The sequence below is a fragment of the Corvus hawaiiensis genome, chromosome 28 (genome assembly GCF_020740725.1).
Source record: "Corvus hawaiiensis isolate bCorHaw1 chromosome 28, bCorHaw1.pri.cur, whole genome shotgun sequence".
Taxonomy (NCBI): Eukaryota; Metazoa; Chordata; class Aves; order Passeriformes; family Corvidae; genus Corvus; species Corvus hawaiiensis.
Window position 1 is genome coordinate 7,105,669 of NC_063240.1, and position 22,411 is coordinate 7,128,079.

At 46.0% G+C, this 22,411-nt stretch overlaps 1 protein-coding gene across 6 annotated transcripts in view; it reads left to right on the top strand.

The window, feature by feature from the left end:
• The window catches only part of KDM4B (lysine demethylase 4B), a 72,542-nt gene that overhangs the window by 8,942 nt on the left and 41,189 nt on the right, over window positions 1–22,411 (top strand). For 5 of the 6 annotated variants that reach the window (XM_048287688.1, XM_048287693.1, XM_048287687.1 and 2 more), the window contains 6 exons: window positions 1,177–1,333; window positions 2,281–2,456; window positions 3,333–3,447; window positions 4,695–4,888; window positions 19,761–19,810; window positions 22,132–22,235. In XM_048287688.1, the coding sequence (XP_048143645.1) occupies window positions 1,193–1,333; window positions 2,281–2,456; window positions 3,333–3,447; window positions 4,695–4,888; window positions 19,761–19,810; window positions 22,132–22,235 (780 nt within the window). In that variant the 5' untranslated portion in view covers window positions 1,177–1,192. Of the gene's footprint in view, window positions 1–1,176; window positions 1,334–2,280; window positions 2,457–3,332; window positions 3,448–4,694; window positions 4,889–19,760; window positions 19,811–22,131; window positions 22,236–22,411 lie in introns of those variants that run through there. The other variant, XM_048287692.1, reaches the window with a different exon arrangement.

Sequence of the window (22,411 nt, forward strand, 5' to 3'; positions counted from 1 at the left end):
AATACTGGGATTCCTAATTTGATTTTATTCTGGACTGGGCTCTGCATCTCTGGCTCCTGTCTTGAGAAGGGCTTTTCTGACTGTGATTTTATGCATAAAATTCCTTTATGGAAGCCTTGGGGAAGGGCTTAAGACTTGCAGATCCTTGTTTTGAAACAAATTTACATAGAAGTTACTCTGTAAAATTCTAATGTTTTCTGGTTTCTAAGATTTCACTCAAAACTGTTCATGTGACTTTGAAATGAAAAGTTTTACCCAGTTAAAACTAAGCCTTGGTGCCCTGAGTGTGGAATCTGTCCACATTAGTGTGCAATGCTGGTTTTAATTCCAGAAGCTGGGAGCACTTGCTGTCTCTGGAGCGAGTTCTGTGCCACACTCACCCATTCAAACACAGATCTGGGAGCGCTCCCTGTTTTATTTTGTGTTTTCCTAGCGCTACGAGTACTTCTAGGAGCATCTGGAATACTGCTTGGCTAGTTTGAAATCGGTTTAAATGCGCAATTGCTTTGCTCGGATTTAAAAGCCACGCTGGACGCGTTTCCCAGCGTCGCTTTCATCCTCCCGCAGCCCAGCACTGCCATCTCGTGAGCGCTCGGGGTGCGGGAGCCGCTGCTCCGGCGCGGAGAACGCCCTCATGGCGATATTTGCAACTGAAATGCCACTGAAACATTTTATTTCCCTTACAGATTTCCAGCATAACCTTAAAGAAGGCCATTTAAAAGATTGTGATTTCATCCCGAGTTGTTTGAGAGTTTGTTTTGGATGTTTTGGAGTTGCGCATCTTATTTGCAGGGTGGCAAGTTCTGCACGCTGACAGTGCTGAAGGTGGTGAGAAGTTGTTATTTTTGGGACACCATCCTGATGAGGCACCGCTTTCTGTGCTGAACTGGGGGAAGATGTTAAGCCCATGGTCTATATTTGGCCCCCCTCTGAGCTCTCGGGTGATCCTGGTATCGGGAGTTCCTGACTAAGTGGATTTTTGGTCAGAAGCTCCTCATATCCATGTTAGAGGGTGGTTCTTACAAATCCCTCCTTGTGGGAGTAGAGGGAGAAAATGAAAAATCTCTCCAGGCTTTCTGTGGAACTCATTAAAGTTGGGAGTTAAAGACCAAAGGTTTTAACCAGTGTCTTTTTCTGCCCCTTTTCCTCCTTTGTCCCTCTGTTTCCCCTCTCCAGCCGCCGGACTGGAACTATGGGGTCGGAAAACCCGAGCCCGCAGAACCCTGGCTGCAAGATCATGACCTTCCGGCCCACGCTGGAGGAGTTCCGCGACTTCGGCAAGTTCATCGCCTACATGGAGTCCCAGGGAGCTCACCGGGCAGGGCTGGCCAAGGTGAGGAGTCTGCTCAGGGAGGGGGAGCTGCCCTCCCCAGGGGTGCAGATCCCGCCACTCGGGAGCCGTTTGGATTCGTGGAGTTGAGCACAAGGAGAATGGTACCTGGAATCTCTGTTTTGGTTGTGGAGAGAGGAAAAGAGAGGAGTTACAGGGCTTTTGTAGGGCCATGGAATGTTCTGAGTTGGGAGGGACCCACAGGATCATGCAGTCCAGCTCCTGGCCCTGCCCGGACACCCCAACAATCCCACCCTGTCCCAGAATGGTGTCCAAAGGCTCCTGCAGCTCTGGCAGCCTTGGGGCCGGGACCATTCCCTGGGGAGCCTGGGCAGTGCCCAGCACCCTCTGGTTATGAGAACTTTTCGTGTGAAGCTTCTAAATTCCAGTACCTGACATAGAACTGCTTGGAAAAATCCAGGACTAAGTGATTAGAAGGGGTATTTCTGTGGCCATGTCACCACAGGCTGATGAGATCATTTGTTCTGACAGGGAGTTGTTAGGAGTGATATTTAGCTGGACTTAATAAAGCACAGCGGAGAAATAAAGCTGTTAGGCATGAAATAATTCTTATTTCTTCTAAAACATAGGTCAATTACTGGGTTTATTGCTGCTCTAAAGAGAGCTGGCTATTGATGAAGAGCTCTCTGTGGAATGTTTCCTTGTCCACTCAAGTGTACAAGCAATTACCTTCCAGGACTCTGCTAGGGAGATTATTTTAATAAAGCTTGTTGCTGACTTCCAGATGTTGTAAAGAAATTGCTTTACTTGTAGGATTAATCTGAGCATTCCAGGTCAGTTTTGTGTCTCTCTTGCAGCTGCAGTTCAGAGCCCTGTAAGGGAGGTTGAGCCCATCCTGCCCTGGAGGAGCCCTGCCCACCAAAATCCACAGCTCGGCCTGCAGTTTCTGTAACAAGTGCCGTGTTTGTTGTTCTCCCCCGCAATCCCAGGTGATTCCCCCCAAGGAGTGGAAGCCCCGGCGGACGTACGATGACATCGATGACATGGTGATCCCAGCCCCCATCCAGCAGGTGGTCACGGGGCAGTCGGGGCTCTTCACCCAGTACAACATCCAGAAGAAGCCCATGACCGTGGGCGAGTACCGGCGCCTGGCCAACAGCGAGAAGTGCGTGGGTGGGAGGGCTGTGCTTCAAACTGGGCATGGGGCAGTTCACGGGAAGCTTTTCTTTCTGGAAACGAGCTGACAAGGAAACGCAGCCATGTTAAATGTGAAGCATTTTGGGGGAAACTGCTTTTTCTTGAGTCTCAAGCAAGTTTGTAACTTGGTGGGTTTTGGTGTATCTCGGATCTTTTTCTGGGAGTTGGTGTAGAAAGGTTGTTCAAGTATTTGGCTGAGAATCTTCCTGAAAAGAACGGCTTGGGACCAAAAAAGGATCTCTTGGCTGTTCTGGAGAAGGTGTTCCATGGCTGGGGTAGAAATACAAATGCCTTGGAGTGCTTGGGCTGATACTGGGGACTCTGCAGAGCACTTCAGCCAGCTGGGATGTGCCACCTGCAGTTGCATCCTGTTTCCAGAGTCGGGAGTTTTCCGGAGTTCCCTGGGTTTTAATCAGTACTGAGATTATGCAGTCATGGCTTTAAGCTGAAGGAGGGTGGACTTAAATGGGATATTTAAAAGGTGTCCCTGCCTGTGGCAGGGGGTGGGACTGGGTGAACTTTGAGGTCCCTTCCAACCCAAACCACTCCATAATCAGCTTTGGAGTTTTTCTGGCACCTGAGAACTCCAGCTGCCCTCAGCTCCCTGTGGGATAACATCACCTCACGTTTCCGTGGGATGGAGATGTGGTGCTGCACGTCCTGTCAGTCAGCCTGCCCCGAGAGGGTTTGTGGAGAGGTGGAAAAGGCAGCAAATTCTATGAATTAAAGATGAAATTCACTCTCAGCACCTCCTGGGGGGGCCTGCTCTGACACCCCTGCTGCTGTCAGTGGTGGTGTGTGCTGGGTGTTCTCAGGACTCCTCACATCCCTGTGTTCCTGGCAGGTACTGCACCCCTCGCCACCAGGATTTTGAAGACCTGGAGCGCAAGTACTGGAAGAATCTCACATTTGTGTCTCCCATTTATGGGGCTGATATCAGTGGCTCCCTGTATGATGCAGTAAGTGCAATGCTTCTCCTTTGTTTATTTTAGACATGGACTCTGTTGCGCTGCTCTCATTAAGAAGCAGTAATTCAGAGTTTCATTGACGTAGCCACCCTAGAAAAAACCCCAATACCTTTGTTTTTTTCTCCTCATTACAAAACTGGGACTAAACTTCCCCTGAGATTCAGGATGTCAGTGGAAGCTGTGAAAAGCTGACTTTTAGTAGAAAATTAAGGAGAAGTGTGATTTAAACAAATTCTTATTAAGTCTGTGGCAAAAAATTATCTATAGCTTGGGCTTTGTTTCTTTTATAAGGGATTAAAATAGAGATTTCTGTTGAAGCTCCTTAGAAAGCCAGGAAAAAAGCAGCATTTCAAGGAAGTGGTGCTTTATCAGAATTATTTTTTGATTCTTAACATAAATAAATTATTTGCATTTAGATTTTAAATTATTTGCATTTGGATTTTTTCTTTGTAGGCAGCTCCATTAGGATACAATGCACCTGTACACTGAATTATTTTACAATTCAAGTTGTTTAAGCTTTTCCTTGGTGAAATTTCATTCTCTGCTTCAAGTAATTCTGTAAATGATAAAGGTTTCTCTCTTCTTACTCTTTTTAGGCAGATAATTTAAATCTCTTCCTCTGTAGTTTTCTTTTGAGTGGAAAGTGGCCTTCTTTGGCGTGATGTCTGATTGTGTGTGAATGTACAAGTGTCTTTATTATCTGTATGGTTTAATATGGGATTAATTAGAATAAGCAGAGATATCTGAGGTCCTCAGAGCCATGGACATCACAGGGATCCAGAGGATTTGGTGCTGGGATGGGAGCATCACATCCTTTCTGTGCTGTGATCAGTGGTGGGACACAACCAGGCACAAGCACAACTGTTCTCCAGATGGTTTCCCTGTTTTTACCTGAGCTGAGGTAGAAGCTTCTGCCCCTTTGGCCACATTGAGGTGGTTCTGATCAGGGGAAGAGCATCTGAGAGAAGGGTGTTTTACCCTGAGTTTATGCTGTGTTCATTACCAGAACAGTTAATTAATAGCGGGGTATTGCACAGTGCAAGAGCCTCATCAGAGTGCTGGAGCTCCCTCGTGCTTGTGGTCAGAGAGGAGCATTAAATAAACCTTTCTGGAAGCAGAGAGGTGTTAAATTAATGCAGGTTACACCATTATCTCCACACTCCAAGGCACTGAGAGGGAGCTGTGGGCTGTGGTTGTTCTGCCATTTCCCAGCACAAACCATTTCTGTTGGGTTCCAGGACGTGGATGAATGGAACATTGGCAATCTGAACACCCTCCTGGACATGGTGGAGCACGAGTGTGGCATCATCATAGAGGGTGTGAACACTCCCTACCTCTACTTCGGGATGTGGAAGACAACTTTTGCTTGGCATACAGAGGACATGGATCTTTACAGCATCAACTACTTGCATTTTGGGGAGCCCAAATCCTGGTGAGTGAGGGCTCTTGCATACCCCTAAAATACCCTTTCCACAGCTACCAAATTCCATCAGGTTTACCTAATCTCTCAATTCCCATTTTTTCCTCTCCTCTCCTGCTCTACATTTAAAAGCAATTTCACTTTCTTTCATGCTGGCTTGCTCAGAGGCCTAATTCCTGACTTTCAGCAGGATTAGGGAGACTTGTTGACATCACGATTAAAACCAGATTTCCACACTTGGGGATTTTTGCAGTCTAATGCACAGGAGAGCAAATGGGGATGGGAATGTGTGGATGCTTCAGAGGCACTGTAATAGTGAAACACTGTTGTTCTTGCACTGTGCTCTAGGCAGGAAACATCTGTTACTTTCAGATTTCCATTATTTAAATACATAAATATGTTCACAGCTCCAGGGACAAGTTAAGTTAAAAGGTTACTTTTCCATGGTCATTTTTTGGCCTGATGGTAAAGCATTTTTCAGCACTGTTGATGCATAGACTGGTTGGAAATAACTTTTCACAAAAGCAGTTGATAGTTGAGGATGAAATGAAGAACGTAGGAAGTCTGGAATAAGTTACCAAGAGCCAATATTCTTCTTTTTTTAAGCAATTTCAAAGTATAAGTGCAGAGGCTCAGCAACCCAGGGGAGCTTTGCTGAAGATCTTGATGTGACTAATAAATATTGACATTTGCGTGCAAATTAGAGCTGAAATGTCACAGGGAGGCTCTGCTGTCACCGTGCCCGGGCCGTGGCAGACGAGATCCTCCCACCTCTCAGGGCTATGGGTCCCTGGTGACTCTGAGTGGCTCCGGGTGTTGGTGCCTGTGGCACGTAAAAGCCCCCAGGAGCCAGCAGACTCTGAATGAATGGCTCCAGTGCTCTTTTCCAGGCCTGGAAAGGGGTGGAAGGAGGGGCTGAATCTGTGAAACATGAATGGGAATTAAAAAAAATCTTCCAACACGTCATGAAATCTGTTTCCCAGCATTCCTGATCCTCTGCTGCCGTCCAAGGCACGAGGATTTTGCAGAATCTCTTGTGATGCCTCTGTTAAACAAGGTTGAACTCCAGAAATGTATTTCTGGGTTATGACTGGGATGTGACTGCTCTCAGGGAAAGGTTCTTCCCCCAGAGGCTGCTGGGCATTGCCCAGGCTCCCCAGGGAATGGTCCCGGCCCCAAGGCTGCCAGAGCTCCAGGAGCATTTGGACAGCGCTCTCAGGGATGCCCAGGGTGGGATTTGGGGTGTCTGTGCAGGGCCAGGGCTTGGAATGGATCATTCCTGTGGGTCCCTCCCAGCTCAGGATATTCCATGATTCTCTCAGTTTGGATCCTGTCAGTTTTTCCTCCAGAATCCCTTCATTCCAGCCCATTTTCCTGGTCCCATCTCCAGCAGATGGTGCCACAGCCCACAGGAAGCTCCTCATCCCCTTTGCCCACGGAGCACAGGGACACCAGCATAGTCCCAGCAGGAGTGGGCAGCTCCAGGAGGGGTGAGAGCAGCTGATCTGAGGTTTGGGTTGGGTTTTTCCATCCTTTCTCCAGCCTGTGTTTGTGAGAGTCACTCGTTCTCTAAAGCTGCCCCACCTGGGGGAAAATGAGGATTTTGAGGACAAGACCACGTTTGGAGCAGAAGGTTTTCCCTTTCAATGGAGTTGTCATAGGTAGGTGACAGTGTGTGACACAGAACGGGATGGGTTGTGACAGGATGCCACTGCTGGCTCGGCAGGGCCTCCCTGCTCTTCCCTTGAGCATAAGGCAGGAGTTTGCCACTCCCCAAGTTACTCCTTCCTTGTTCTGCACTGTGACAGGTCCTCTTAAGGAGTTCTCAAGCTCTTCTGAACAAGCGTTGGCTTCAAAGAGTAAATCCCAATCCCTTTGGAGCACATCTGGAACTTTCCAGGTACCTGAGCCGTTCTGGGAGTGACTGCAGCCATCCCAGAGCTCAGCTGGGGGAGCTCTTGGACTGCACTGATGGAATTCCAGTGCTGCAGCCTGGCTTTACTCAGGGATGGCTGAAATGTTCGTTCTGTTTTGCTGGCACCACCTCTGTGGAAATTTCCCAGCTTCCTTCGTCCTTTTTATAGACTCCGTGACTCTGACAGTGATCGTCTTGGAAGCACCTCAGGGAATGGCAGGAGTGTGGAGAGTTAAAAAGTCTACCAGTTTGGGGTTGAGCTCTAAAATAAGAGGCAGAGTTATTGTTTGGCTGTCAGAGATATTTATTCAGTGGAACCAAGGACTCTCTATATTGGTGGTATCTGCTTCAGAATTGCCTGTTAAAAACCGTAACTCTTCCTTTGTGTCTCCCATAAATTATCTTGGGGTGCTTCTCTCCAGGCTGTGGGAAGGGTGAGGAGCCACCAGCCCTGCTATCTTCTCAGGGGAAAGGAGTCAGTTCCCTCCCAGACCTCATTCAGGTGGGTTTTAGGAAAAGTCTGTGTTTATTTCACAAAATCCCAGAATTGTTTGGGTTGGAAGGGACCTCTGGAGACCCCCCAGTCCAACGCCCTGCAAGCTGGCTTCACCAGCTGAAAGTGGCTTCTCTGTACAAGCTAACGAGCATCTGCCTGGTCTTACAAGTCCTTGATTAATGAGTGTCTCTGTCACTGCAGAGGAGTCCTGTGCCAGCCCTCCCTGTGCCGGTGCTTTGCCCTGGCAGAGCAGGACAGGCTGCAGCACTGGGACCTGTCTGCACAGGGTTGGGTCACTGGGATGCAGCTCAAAAACTTGTTCAGCACCAAGTGAAGCCGTTGAGCAATGAAAGGTCACCCAGTGATGAGGGAGAACAAAGGGGTAATGGAAAACAGCCATTTTCCTGTTCCCAGCCTCATTAAATGATTTGTCTGTGCCTGTAGATTGCAGTGCATTTATTTACTGAGTTCTGTTGTGTTGTAGTGAGGAGAGCAGGACTGTTTGTGTTCAGCCCCAGGGGCTGCTGCTGCTGCTGCAGCCCCCATCCCACCCTGCCCTGGCTTGGACTCGCCTCATTCCAGGGGGGATTATCCCTCCCGATGTGCTGTTCCCAGGCTCGTGCTCTGCTCCACGCCGTGCTCACACTGCAGTTGTTTCCAGCTGGAAAATCAGTCTGACAGGTTGAAGAGGAAGCGTGGAAGGTGTGGGCACTTCCCATGCAGCACCCCCGGAACTGGGAGCAGTTGTGTAACCTCATGTGAAGCCCCTCAGGCGGGAGCTGCCAGATCCAGCCTTTTCCTTGCTTTTTTCTCAAATTACAGAGAAATGTCCCTCGCCCATTAGGAATTTAATTGCCACCTTTTCATAGTCTCAAACTTTTGAAAAAACGGAAATGTATTTCATTCTGCAGCCCCATATTAAACCTCTCTGGTAGGAATTTTTACGGTATCAATTATACACATTATGTGTAATTACCTCATACACTCCTGTGTGAGATCTAAAATTGAGCATATTGTCAAACGGTGCAAGCAGAAACTGATTTTATAATGACAGAAGCAACAAAGCTGCATGCCAGGCCTCATTCTTCATGGTTATTATGGCATTTTATTGAGCAGCGGATGCAATTCCAAAAGAATATTTTTAAACGCTGAGGTGCTCCACCAGTACTTCCCTGTATCTCCATAAAGATGTGCAATCCCTACCTGGAGGCTTCCTGGGGTGGGGAAGTGCTGCAGGAAACTTTCAATCTCAGTATTGTGAATCTGCCAGATACACTTTAGGAGTGTAACATCTTTTTTTTTTTTTTTTTTGTCAACAGTGTAACACCTGATTGGTAATGAAGTTATTTTTCTTGGATATTTTGTGACTGATCTTGCTGTACAGCAACAGTGTTTAATTTACCTTCTCTGAGTGCTGGGGGGATGTTACACTCCTCCTCTCAGAAACTGCAGGTGTTAAACCAGACTGACACTGAGGAAGGTAATTGATTTTTATAAAATGTCCCTTTTCCCTTATCATGATGGATGTTTAATCCCCTTTAATTAAAACAGGGAGCCAGCTTTAGCTTTTAAGTTATATCATCTCCTCTCCAAAACACTCCCTCGCTGGAAGTGGATCATGCCTAATCTGTTTGACTTTGATATCACAAAGTACACTTTATGCCAGAACAGCAGTTTATGTGGAATTAAGGACAAATTACCAAAGGAACTTTAAAATAATATGATTAGTTGGAAGCACTGGTCACATACAATTACATTCTAGAAACACTTCTGGAACTCTGTCTTGTGGAAGTCTGCAGACTACAAACCTGAGGGTCCACGGAGTTACCCCAAGCCTTTGTTGGTTAAAATATTTTAGAATTTCTGCTTTCTTCCTTCCAGGTGCCCAGAGAGGCTCCCTGGGCGGGGTAAGTCCAGTCTTCAGCAGAGGAAGGCAAATCCATAGGAGGACTTGTGGCTGCTCCATCCCTGGCAGTGCCCAAGGCCAGGCTGGACAGGGTTTGGAGCCACCTGGGCCAGTGGGAGGTGTCCCTGCCCATGGCAGGGGTGGCACTGGATGCACTTTAAGCTCCCTTCCAACCCCAACCATTCTGGGATTCCATGACTTTCTCGTAACATCTACAGTTTAGTACATTTGTTGTATCTGGTAGTGCTGCTGTCAGCAGGGAAACGTCACCTTTCCTAACAGGCCTGTGAGGGGGAGATTTAAACCAAGATGTGGTTGTTCCCTTGGGAGAGGATTCCCAAAGGAGCCCTCTCTGTCCTTGGCTAAAAGCAGCTCCTGAAGCAGCAGCAGCTCTGAAGTGCTGAGGATCTCCCTGGTTGTATTTCTCACTCTTGTCCTGGGGAGCACTGCAGCTTTCTTAGCTGAACTCTTGTCCTGTCCTCCCCTTAGAATAGAAAATGTTAATCCCTGGAAAACTGCCTTGGAGGAGGAAAATGACCTAACACAGTCGTGGAGCTTAACTCTTGCAGCTTCTCTCCTCACTTTCCGTGCAGGGTGCTGGCCCCTCACCGCCTCTCCTGTGTGATGTTCTGCTCTGTCCCCCTGCTTTAACACTCTCCCAGATGTTCCATGAGCTCGGCGTAATTCCACCACTGCTTTAATGTTTGGTAGGGAACTGTGTGGCTGCAGGGGGCAGGGCACTGTCCCTTCATCAGTTATTGCCTCCTGCCATTCCCTCCTCTCGGGGGGCACTGCCCAGGCTGCTGGAGTCACTGCAGGGATCAGATGTGACTGCAGGTGTGCATTATTGGGATCTCAGTAGCCCTTGCAGTCTGGAGATCCTGAGATTCCTCAGGCTGCATTAGCTGGAATCACAGCTGAGATTTGCCCTTGAGGGAGCTGATGCTCCATGCTGAGAATTTTTATTTTTCTGAGTTTCACTTTTCCTGTTTCTTGGTGTTAGGGAATTCAGGAGAAGATTCTGCAGCCTTTCCTCCCTCAATCCCCAAAGTCTGCATCATCTTCCATGGGAAGTGTGTGAGGTGTCCTTGCTCTTAAATGTGTTCCAGGCCTGGCAGCAGAGGTGTTTGGAGGCTTTTTGGGTGGAGTGGGGAGAAAGAAGAAGCAGGGAAGGCCATTTGGCCACGATGGCAGCTCCTCACAGCTTCCAGATTTCCTTCCTGCCTCTGCTGTCCCATGTAATCTGTTTTTCAGCTCTGCAGTTTTGGATGGAGAATGAGCAGAATTTATGGTGGTGGTTGATTTATAGATTAACTGCAACACCATTTGCTCTCAGGCAGATTTGGCAAAGCAAGACCCTTTTCTGTTGATAAAAGGGAGAGAGAAAGGAACAGGGATATTCATTAAAAGGAATAAAAGGAAAGTGAGATAAAGTATGACCAGGCAGAACAGCTTTTCACTCTCCTGACTCTTCTAAAATGAAGGTGAAAGCTGCTTTGGGATGGGCTTTCTGCACTGAGAATCCATGTGCATGTTGATTTGCTGGGAGATGCATGGAAGGAGGGATGTGTTGAGATGCAGAGTTGTATCCCCCTGTAATTCCCTGATAACTGAGAGCAGAGCAGTGAGTTATTAACACAGCCCTGCACGCACTGCAGTCATTAGTTAATCAATACAAACCACTCTGCCGCCAGTACCCAGCCCAGCTCCCAGCCCTTCATCCTGGAGGTGGTGCTGTGGGAGAAGGATGAGGTGGATCCATCGGGACGGGGCCAGTGCTGGCTGGTGGTTTGCTTTCAGAATCCACAGGGTCACCACGTTCCAGGACCTGAATGAGCTCTGACTTGTGTTTGTGGATTATCTTCCCAATCAGGTGCTGCAGTGGAATAGTGCAGATTTCTCTTTTAATAGACTCAGGTTTTTGTGGTCTTTCATTAGGCTGCTGTAGAGAGATTATTGAAAGGTCATTTTTCTGCTGCAGAGGAGGCACAGGATTTGGGGAGTTAGGACTCATGTATTGCCTTTCTTCATTCACCCTCATCTAACTGAGAGAAAATGCCATGAATGTCAAGCCAGACTCTGGGACTGATGGAATCAACTGTGGAACTTGTCTGAGGAGGGACTGGTGCTCTGTGAGAGCACAGATGGATTGACCTCAGCCTCAGCACCCCTTTCACTCAGCTCAGTGCTGTCTGTGCTTCCCCTCCAGAGCCCTCTTTGGTTTTTATTCTCACCCAAACCCACTGCAAAAGGCAGGGAATTGTTTTGTACTCTGCTGCCATTTTAGTTTTCGGTCTCTGCATTTTTGGTTGCCTTTACTGAGCCTGTTCAGTTGGTTGAAATTAGAAATCTTAGAGGCTGAGGTTCATCTGTGAGTTGTTGTACCCGACCCAGCAAAGAGGAGACCCTTCCCACCTGTGGTTCCTCTTGGCACTTTCCATCATGATCTCAGAAGGACGAGGTGCTGCTCTGGGGTCACATCCCCATTTCCACAGCGGCATCCTCAGGTGGCTCCCGCCCCACTGTCCTGGTGGTCCGTGCTGTGTCTGCAGCACAGTCATTGCTGTCAGCTCAGGAGCCCCAGCTGGATTGAGAGAAACAGGTCTTTGATCCAGGAAGGCTCTTGCTCCAACTCATTCCTGCCTTTGGAAAGTGTCTGCTCAGAGCTCAGGCCTGATTTGAAATGAAGATCTATGGAAGTCTGACAGGATCACAGATTGGTTTAATAACAGAGGCTTTTGAGCAGAGCGCTGAGACAGGAGGGGAGGGAGATGTGCTTCCATGCTCCATCTCACTCCTTCAGCCTGATCTGACTTGGGCCCTGTGGGACAATGAGCTTGCAAATTCCAGCTTGGCATCGTGCTGGAAGCAGGGCTTGGAAAGGCCGGGAGGAACCAAGAGTGGTGCTGCAGAGCTTTGTCTTTATTCACATTTTGTTAACACGTTGGCAGAAATCAGCAGGGATTTTTTTTTTCTTTACTCAGCAGAGAAAATTGTCGAGGGGTGATGCCAAGTGCAGCACAAGTGTGGTTTAAAATAAGAGGAGCCTGTAGTAATGACAGCACTTAAATAGCACTCTGTGCTGTCTGAGAGCTGTGCACTTGTTAACCCCTTAATGTTCCGAGGAATAGATGTGCTGGGTTTGCATCCACTTCATTTCCAACTGCCCAATCAGAGACACAAAGGGGATCAAACAGAAGAAATACAGGAAACTTTACAAACTGTGTCAGTGATCTTTATCAAATCTCAGCTACAACACTTGTGGCTTTGATGCTGACAAGAACACAGCGCTCACTTCAAAGCAGTTGTAGTTGGAAATGGTGCAGTTTGATGGATGAGGAGCATTAAACCTTTGGAATGCTGGATTTTTTCTCCTCAAAAAAGAAAAGAGTGTGTGTGTAGAGGCATTGCACCTCTAGCACAAGGGGTTTCCTAATCTAAGAATATCTTTCATTACTCATGAGCAAATTTCTTTTGTTCTGCTGTAGGCAATTATCCGTGGTTTTTTCAGGAGTACGTGTTGCTGTGCCTGGTGAAGGAGGCAGCTCACACAGGTCACTTGGTACAAGGCACAGATATCTCTGATCTCCCCTGGTTACCTTTTTTCTCCTTGTTTCTGGAGCTGAAATGAGCTATTATTTTAGAACACAGGCTCTTTGAAGCATAATCTTTGCTTTTCTTTCTATTTGTATGGTATCCACTACAAAAACAACCAGTAATTAATAATCTGATTGCCAGTTTAGGGAAATAAATCTGATGTGAACAGGTTCTTCCAAACAAATAACGGGGAATGGCAAGGGGATGAATATTGTAGTCATTCATCTCTGTTGAATTGTGCACTAATTATCTTCTTGGCTAAACTGAATGAGTAAATGACTTCATAATGTTTTTCCCCAAACACCTTTTCTTAGTAAAATGGCTCCTTCATGCTGCTCATTCACTGCAGGCTGTGGGATATTTTTACACGTGGAGGGAGAGACACTCCAATGTGCTCTGTAATTTTGTGCTTTGTGCCTGGCATTTGTGCTGTGGAGCTGACTGGACTGGGGCAGCGAGAGTCCTTCCAAGAGCAGATGGTTGTTCACATTAAATTCTCTGCTTTAAAATAGTATTTTAAAATTGCATTTGGAGTTCTGGAAAGATCTCTTTGTATTCATTGAGTTGGGGGTTAGTGAATCACTGTGAAAGTAGCCCATTGTGCTAATCTTGGAGTTCAGTTGTACCTCTTGAAAATTCATATTGCTTTAAAATCAGAATTTTAAGAAGCTCCTGTCTAATGTCACTTCTTGAAACTAATGGCTCTTTAATCCTATTTCTAGCTAAAGGCAACTTTAAGGGTTGAGGAGTCTTTTAGAAGTACATGATTGGCACAAGTTAGGCTTGACTCTAATCTTCCAGTACTCAATCCCTGGGGATTTGATCCCAACTTCAGAGTAACCTGAGGTATTCTGCCCATCCTTACTGGAAAACAAATGGAGACCTTGCAACTGCAACTTCAGTTTCTCTGGGGAAGGAGGAAGTTTTTTATCCTGTTGTTCCATTGGCAGCAAAATCGCTGCCATTTCTTCATATTGTGGATCATGAGGAAGTTCTGTGTGTGGAAAAGTGATTGGCTGGAGTGAAATGGCCCTTGGGTGAGTGCTGGGTGTGTTTGGTGCTGCCCAGACCCTTCCTGAGCAGCTTTGCCCTGATTTTCTCTCTGTGCTGGTTCCCCAAGGGTTGCACTGAGCAGCTGTGGGAGGCAGAAGTGTTTGGTGTGTTTTGGGGTTGTAATTTGGTCCTGTCATTACTTATTTACTCCTAATAATGGCTTTTGGAGTTGATACTCCCCAGCCTCTGTGTTTATCTCTCTCCCTGGGTGTATTTCAATAAAAATGTCATTATTTGAAATCATTGACACTGCTGGTTAAAGATACTGGATTCCATCATCTGTTGTCCTGTGAAACGATCCATTAAAGATAAAACTGCAGGCACTTGATAGAGGCTCTTTCCCAGGAACAAGGAGCTCTCTGATCCCTGTGTCATCTTATCTCCAGAGCAGTGCTTGCATTCCTGATGGGACGCAGCAGAAGGCGATAGGAGAGGCAATCCAGAGATTTTCCTTTCTGACCAGGATCTTGAGAAGGCAGACAGGATATTTCCAGCCCATTCAGTGTGGGCCAACCTCAGATTTGATGAGAAGAAGAAAAGGAGTTGATTTCAGTATTTTAACAAATTGTGGGGAGAGAGGGATGAAGGGAGGTTAATTACGGAGGAAGGTGAAGGTGAGGAAAAGAGAGCTGACCGTGGAAGGGAGGTGACAGTGCTACCAACAAAGGAACAATCAGTTCTTCTTGTTGAAATACCTTTTTTCTTTTCCCTACAGGCAAAACAGCTTAAAAATAGTGTTGGACAATAGGAGTTGGACTCTGATCCCTGTGGGTCTCTTCCAGCTCAGGATATTCTGGGGTATTCTAGCGTGGAACCCCCACGTTTACCCTGTGCTTTGCTCTGACACAGTGAGGAGATGTTGTTTAATGAGTGTTTTACCTTGTAGAAAAATGAGGCCTTAGGAGCAGGATCTGAACTTTGCAGGGAGCACCCACCCTGTGCTAATGGTGGTTCTTAATGGTTCTGTTGGGTGATAAATATTCCTGATGGACGAGGGGTTTTCTTTGGAGCCTTGGCTGCTGTCGTGGGGGCTAAAGATGTTGAAGGTCGGGGTTCAGATTCTGGGTTTATGGGCACCCTTTGCCTTACAGAGACTGAAATAGCAGCTTTTCATTCTGCCTGTCGTGGCTGAGAGCAGGTTGGCATTTGAATCTTCAAAGGGTCAGCGTTCTTGGCACAATTAAATCTGCTTTGAAGACAGATAACTCACCCCAGCTTGACACATGGGCCTGGGCATTCTGAATGTGCTGCTCTCGTTCTGTTTCTGTTCCTTATTCCAGTAATTATGGTGTGTTAAACTGTGTGGGGCCTGCTTGGGCAGACCTTGTGCAGACTCTGTGAAATTGAGTTTCTTACCTTCTCACAGGAACCGCACTGAAGTGACATTTCCAAAGTCTTGTGGTTGAAGCTCCTCCAGCCCATGGAGTCTGGACTCCCAGAGAGTGGGGGTGTGGCATTTGGTGAAATAATCACTGCTTAATTGCTCTGTGTTGGTGCAAGAGAGTGTAAATAAGGTGTGGAACAAGGTGTAACTATGAAAAACTCTGGGAGTGACAGCTGGAGAAGAAAAGGTCTAGGAAGCTTTGGGGGATGTTGGATGAAGGGACAGGATGGTCTGGTCCTCTGCCAAAGGTGGAGATGGCTTCAGGTGAGAAAAATTCCTCTTAAGCAAGGAAAAACCAGATATGAGCAGGGTGCTGTGGATGAAGTTTTTAGTGTCTTTTTGGCCACTGGAAGCCAAAACTGAGCTGACTCCCTTTGAGGAAGCAGCAGTGAGGGAAGAACCTGAGACTGGGCGGTCCCTGAGGGGCACCTGGTGCTGGAAGCTGCCTGAGTGAATTCCCTGTTACATCATTCCCTGGTGGCCTCCAAAGGGGTCCCTGCATCCCAGGATGGCCTGAATGCTCGTTTTTACTGACACACTTGTTTAATTCTTAATTCACAAGACATTTACTTATTTATTCTCATTGTTCCTGATAATAATTCTAAGCCATTAGAGGGGAAAATTGTATTCAGAAATGCTGTTTCACACTTTATTTGTTTGATGATTTAGAGCGATAGAAAATAGCACATTTGCTGGCTTTTATAGTCTGATAATTATCCACATCCATCAAGCCCCATTCCAGGGGAATAAACAAAACACCAAGAAAATTACTCTATTAATGATATCCTATGCTGGCAAATAGGACAGATCTCTCTTTTGTGTTAAGGATAGAGAGGGGACTGTCCAGTTAAACTCATGTTGGGAAGGAGTTCTTCCATGAGAGGGAGGTGATGCCCTGGCACAGGGTGCCCAGAGCAGCTGGGGCTGCCCCTGGATCCCTGGCAGTGCCCACGGCCAGGCTGGACATTGGGGCTGGGAGCAGCCTGGGACAGTGGGAGGTGTCCCTGCCATGGCAGGGGTGGAAATGGATATTTAAGATCTCTTCCAACCCAAGCCATTTTGGGATTCCATATTAACAAAAGCAAGCTATCACTCCAGGAAGATAATTTTCTAACCCAATTATAGCTTTGGGGCAAAACCTTTTGGACCTGTGATCCTGACTCAAGAACTCAGAAAATGACATGGAAGTAGAGATCAGAAATGCTGGAATTAGGTTTCATGAAATAAGTTTGGAAGCTGAGAGTCTTTCCTGCGGAACAGCAAGTTCTGGATGTGTAAAAGTGGTACTTGATCCACTTCAGGGATTTTCTGTTGTTTTGGTGGAAAGTAGAAAAAGGTAATTTAAAAGGCTCAGTATATTACTTTCAAATTGTTGACTTTGGGGTAAGATGACATTTGAGTCACAGAACTATAACTTTTTTTATCTTGAGCTGGTTTTTCCTTTCCCCATTGCGTAAATCTCACGCTCCCTGGCAGAGCAGCAGCACATTTTTCCTGCTGTAATCCCCCAAACTGCTGAGTGGCAGGGTTTTGGGTGAAGCCTGGCCCTTTGTCTTGGTCAGCCTCTGCAAGGCTGACCGTTGGAATATGGACTGAAGGGTGGTTTGCAAGCCCAGTGCCTTGGAAGTTGGATTTATCTTCGAGCAGCTGCTGCTTTAGCTCTGTGGCCGTAAATCTCCCTTTTCCTGGGGACCAGGCTGAGCCAGAGGGACAGACCCTGCCCCGTGGCTCCAGGTCAGTGTTCCCTGCACTGGGGGCTGTTGAAATCATGCCTAGAGAAAAGGAAACAGTTGGCTGTTTTTTACCACGCACAGACCTGTGGCTTGCCTGTGGAATTGAGGTTTTGCAGCTGAGCTGAGCCCCAGCTGTGGGGATGGTGACAAATTGTGCTGAGGCACACCAGGACTCCTGTCCCCAGCAAGTGCTGGGGTGTTCTGCCCAGAGAGCAGGGGGTCGGTGCCACGAGTGCCACACAAAGCCAGCCCTCCGTGGGTGTTCATTGCTCAGTAACTGCACCCCTTTGATTGCAGCAATTTTTAGTCTTTCCATTGTTGTTCTGCCTCGTAATCAATCATTTTATGTGTAGATGGAGCTCAATCTGTGCCATACGTGCAGGAGCCTCCTGTTTCTCTTCCTGGTTTTAAATAGCAGCCCAAATTCTGTCTTTATTGCCTATCTTTATGTAAATCAGTCAGATTTGTGAGCCTAACTTAAAGCAGAATTTGACCTACTTTTAATTCTCTTCTGCAGTTAATATTTTGAATTCCTAAGAATAAATGCAGAGGGATGTGTAGGCTCTGCTTCCTAAAGACTGGCCCAAAGAAAAAAGTTAAATTCTAAAATTGGAGTCAGCTATTGCCATTCTGTGCTGGGGTATTTTGATTTGTATATTATTACATATAGTTCTTTTTTATAAGCTGGAAATTCCTCCTCTCTGGCTGGTTTCTATCCAAGCAAGTCTTTTTTCTTTGTCTCTCCATGGGCCGTTCTCTAAAGCCTCGCTTGGCTTTTTGCAGGCTGCAGTTTCAGATAACACAATAACCATGTTCCAATGTATTAAACTTTTAACATCCTCAAGATTCAATTAATCTTATCTTTACAACTCCCAATTACAGGCACTAATTAAGTGAAGGTTGCATTGTAGACTGGGGATATTACATTAATCATCAGCAGCCTTGTAGCCATAAATTAGTTCTTTCCCAATCCTTCAGCATTTTTCCCAGAAGGAATGGAATGTCTCATTTCCCTGTTTTAAGGGACATTAATCCCACAAAGGAGCTTTGGATCGGGATTAGTTTTATCACATTTATGTAAGTGATGAATGGTCTTTGTAAAATAAAAGCCACTAGCTTTGTCCCAGACAAATGAAATTGAATTGTTTGATAATTATGCAATTTAAGGCACTGTCAAACTTTGGTCAGGGGATGTTGGGAGTCCATTGCTGCATTTATTGTTTTACAAGATTAGGTGCTACATAGTGTTTTGCCTTAAATTTTTTTTAAGCCATCAGTTTAAATCAGCTTAGTGTCTAAACCCTGAAGGCCCCTGTGTAGGATTCGTGTGCTGTCATTCCCCCCTGCCAGGCCAGCTCAGGTGTGTTTGATTTCGTGACACAGGTTATGGCTTCGAGCTGCTTCTCCCCACACTGTGCTTTTACACTTGAAAATGGAGAATTTGCCCAGCTGAAATCCTCCAGATCAGGTGCATTTTGAGCCCCCACCCTAAGAGGGGCAGTGCTGGGCACCTGTTGTTGAGTCCCCTCCTGCAATATCCTGTTCCCAGCGTGGGGAATGAGACAGGGTGGGTTTGACATCTTTATTTGAAATAGCAAAAATAATGCATTTTTTATTATTCACTTTGAAGAGAAGTTATAGCTGGCAATAAATGCCATTCCCACAAATGTAAATTCTCAGAATTCTCTGTCACAAAAAGCAGGGAGAGCCATATTTAATTTGCTGCAGAGTGTAACCAATGATTTACAATTTCCATTGGCAATATTATTGTGTGCCATCATGTTAAACACGTTTAAATGTATCCTGGTATTCAGTTCCCTTCTTATAACCTGAACACATAAATCTTTGTCACCTGGGCTTTGCTCCTGAGAATATTGTGAACTTCAAAGCACTAAGAGAACTAACAGCTTTTGGGAAGAAAAAGAGCCATTTGAAACTTCCCTGATTTTTGTACATGCTGGGCACACCCGGCCCTGTGTCTGTGACCCGTGGGACTTCAGACCATTGATTGTTTTTCAGAATTATGTTCAATAATTTGCACTCAAAAAAAATTCCAATCAAATTCTTTTGCACTTTATTTACCCCTAATCTAAGAAAACTGTCTTTAGCAAGTGTAGAAGTTGTTCCCTGCACCCTTTAATGATGTTTTCCTCAGCAGACCCTGCAATTTCAATCACCTCATTGAGAAAATTATTGAATACTTTAATTCCATTATTTCACATCAGACAATAAAATCCATCATGGACATAAGGATTGAGCCATGACTGCTTGAGCTGTGGTGAAGAATATTTACTTTTTTGAATAAAATGAAAGCTATTTACACAGAAGAAGGTTTTATTCTTTTCCAAAGCACACAGACCCTCCTTTACACCTTTTCAGCCCATCCAACGTTTCTTGCTTATTAAGATTTAACACAATTTTATTTTGCAGATATTCTCCCCATGGAGAATACACCTGCTGTTCCCTGCACTGAGTTATTTCTGGGGTTTCCAGTGCTGTATCATCGCTTTGTCTTCTCGATTTTCCTTCTGCCTTGTGAAATCTTGTGATGCAGTTTGAAAAAAAGGGCAGGAAAATAACACACTTCATGTGACATGTCTAAGGACTTGTATTAAATGCTGGCTTTTTTCCATGGGCTGTGTGTTACTGATGCCTTTCAGGCGTGTAGAGCTGTGGTTATATTGCCAGCCTGTGTGCTGTGCTGAGGGTTATTACCCCACTTGTTCCTAGACTTTTCCCTTCACTGGTTTTACATTAAAGACTGATGATTTTGATTGTTGTCTGTGTTACCTCCTCCCAGGTATGCCATTCCCCCGGAGCACGGCAAGAGGCTGGAACGCCTGGCAAAAGGTGAGCTCTGGCTTTTGACTGGGTTGATAAAGGACTGGCAGTGCCCTGGTGTTACTGATGACTTCTGCAAGAGCTGCTTGGGGAACCTGCTGTGTTGGTAGAGCAGCTTCAGAGCCAGAAAACTTGTCAGGGAATTTTCTTTCCAACTCTTCCCTCAAAGCCTCGGTCTCCTGGCATGGTGTGGCCTCAACTAAAATTCCCTGAAAACCCCTTGAATTTTGAGGCATTGAGGCCAAACCCTCCCATGTCTGGGCAAGGGGTTTAATCCGCAACGGCGTGGCTCGGAAAGGACCCTAAAAATGATTTCATTGCACCCTGCCATGGGCAGGGACACCTTCCACTGGACCAGGTTGCTCCAACCTGGCCTGGAATGCTCCCAGAAATGAGGCAGCCACAACCTGTTCAGTGTCTCACCACCCTCACAACAGAAATTTTCTTGCTGATATTGCACCTAAATTTCTCCTCTTCCAGTTTGTACCCATTACTCCTTCACCCTGTAACGATACATTCTGTATTTGGTGGTTTTCCTCTTATTTTAGCCTCATCCTCCTTTAGTTTTCAGTGCAATAAAGTTCATATTAAAAGGAAAAAAAACAGTGAAAGGGAAGGAAAAAGAAAAGGAAAATGGTGGTGGGGGAAGGCAGAGTTACTTTGAGCTGTGGCAAACTCCCACCTCTCAAGCTTCAGGGAAGATGTCTGGCTGCAGAAGTAGATATGTTTTAATTTGTTGGTGTTGTTTCTATTTTTGTTCACTTGCAAATGCTCAAGGAGCTGCCCAGCTAAAAAAAGCTGCTGGCCCAGAATGATTAACTCCAAATCTCCGTGTTTCGTCTCCAGCAAGGCAACTGGGGGGGGTTTAAATCTGGTGGTGAAGGTAGGAGCAGGCAGGAAAATCTGTAAGACTCTACTCTGATGCAAAAGAAAAGAAGTTCTAATGCTGATTTGCCAGAAAACAGGCAAATTCCTGTAGTGCCTTTTCCTGCTGACAGTCTGACTGTGTCACACTCCAGGGTGTCAAGGGGAGCAACTGATTGTGTGGGGTAAATGCAGAATGAGTGGGGATGAGTGGTGTTGTTTTCCTGGGCTCTGAGCTCCATGATCCCTAAATACAAATAATACTGGAAATGGCTGCTCAGAAATGTTTCATTTCAAAGCTACAGTCATTTGCCAGGTTTTAATAGATGAAAAAAGTAATTTTTATAAGAAGTCAATCAATCAGATGACTTGTGTTCTGCAGACTCTGAAATACCACTCCAAGTCTGACAGCAGCAATAATAAGTTTCTTGCTGTTTGTAACTAATTTTTACGGATGATCAATTTTGAGGCACGGGGATGGTTTGTGCTGTAAAACCAGGAGCAAATTATCAATGGTCTGGTCTTTAGTTTCCTGCCTCTGGAAGCTGGGATGGGTGATGATTTAACTCTGCAAAGAGCCAATATTGCTGCCTGGCCATTCCCCTGTCCTGTACATCAGTGGGGAGAAGTGTACTATGGAGAAATGAGTGTGCAATTAATATGGAAAATGAATAGCTGAGCTGTAAATGGGCTCACTGGGAGAGCCATGGAGCCCATGGAGAGAATGTTAATGTGTTGCCATGTTATTGGTGCTAATCACTTAAAATGTGCTTCTTTATTAGTGGCTTTAATGAGAGCCACTTAAACTGTGCATTAAAAAGAGGAACTGCAGAGAGGGACGACAGACTGGGTAGCAGACAGTCATAACTTTAATTGAAATGCTTTTAGTACAAAAATATAAGAAAACCTGGAACCCAGTAATCCTTTTGACTTTCTGAAACCCCTTCCATTATGTCTCATCAATCAGTTTTGGTTCCAGAGCTTGGGTTATTTGTTTTCCTAAACTGTGATGGGTTTGAGTCCCTATAAACACAGTTTGTTGTGGAATCACCCCCTTGGAGGGAAAGACATGATCTTGAGGAAAATGGGGTTACATTGGCTGAGCTGCCGTTGAGTGGTTTGGTCAGTGTTTACCACTACTTTAGTTTCCTTAATTATTTGTGATTTGTTTTAATAGCTCAGTGTGGATCTTGGGTAGAATTTAACACTTAACCATGCTGAGGTGCTGACTGGGTCAGGTCCTGCTGCCTCTGCCACTTGCTGGTGACCACTGTGAACGTGTCCCTCCTGCCTCTGCCTGGGATGGAGATGTTTCCTTTCCTTTCTTCTCACTGAATATTAACATGTTTTCCCTTTAGGAGGTGATATGTAGGGCAGATTGAACTGGAATCTAACAAATACTATTGTTTTCCCAAGAGCAGTCCAGCAGCCCTATAGTGATGCTCCTCCTTTGAATGTGTCCACAGGATTTTTCCCAGGAAGCTCTCAGGGATGTGATGCTTTCCTCCGTCACAAGATGACCCTCATTTCTCCCTCCATCCTGAAGAAATACGGGATTCCCTTTGACAGGGTATGTACAGGGCTGCAGAGGGACCCTGCAGGCTGTTGGCAGCACAGCACCTCTCTCCTGAGGAATCAATTCAGCACCAGCCACTGGGGGATTTCTAAGGGGCATTATTATGCTGAGTGCATCCCATCAGTTCAAACCAGGTCTGCCTGGAAAAAGGATTTGGGGTTTGGCTGAGA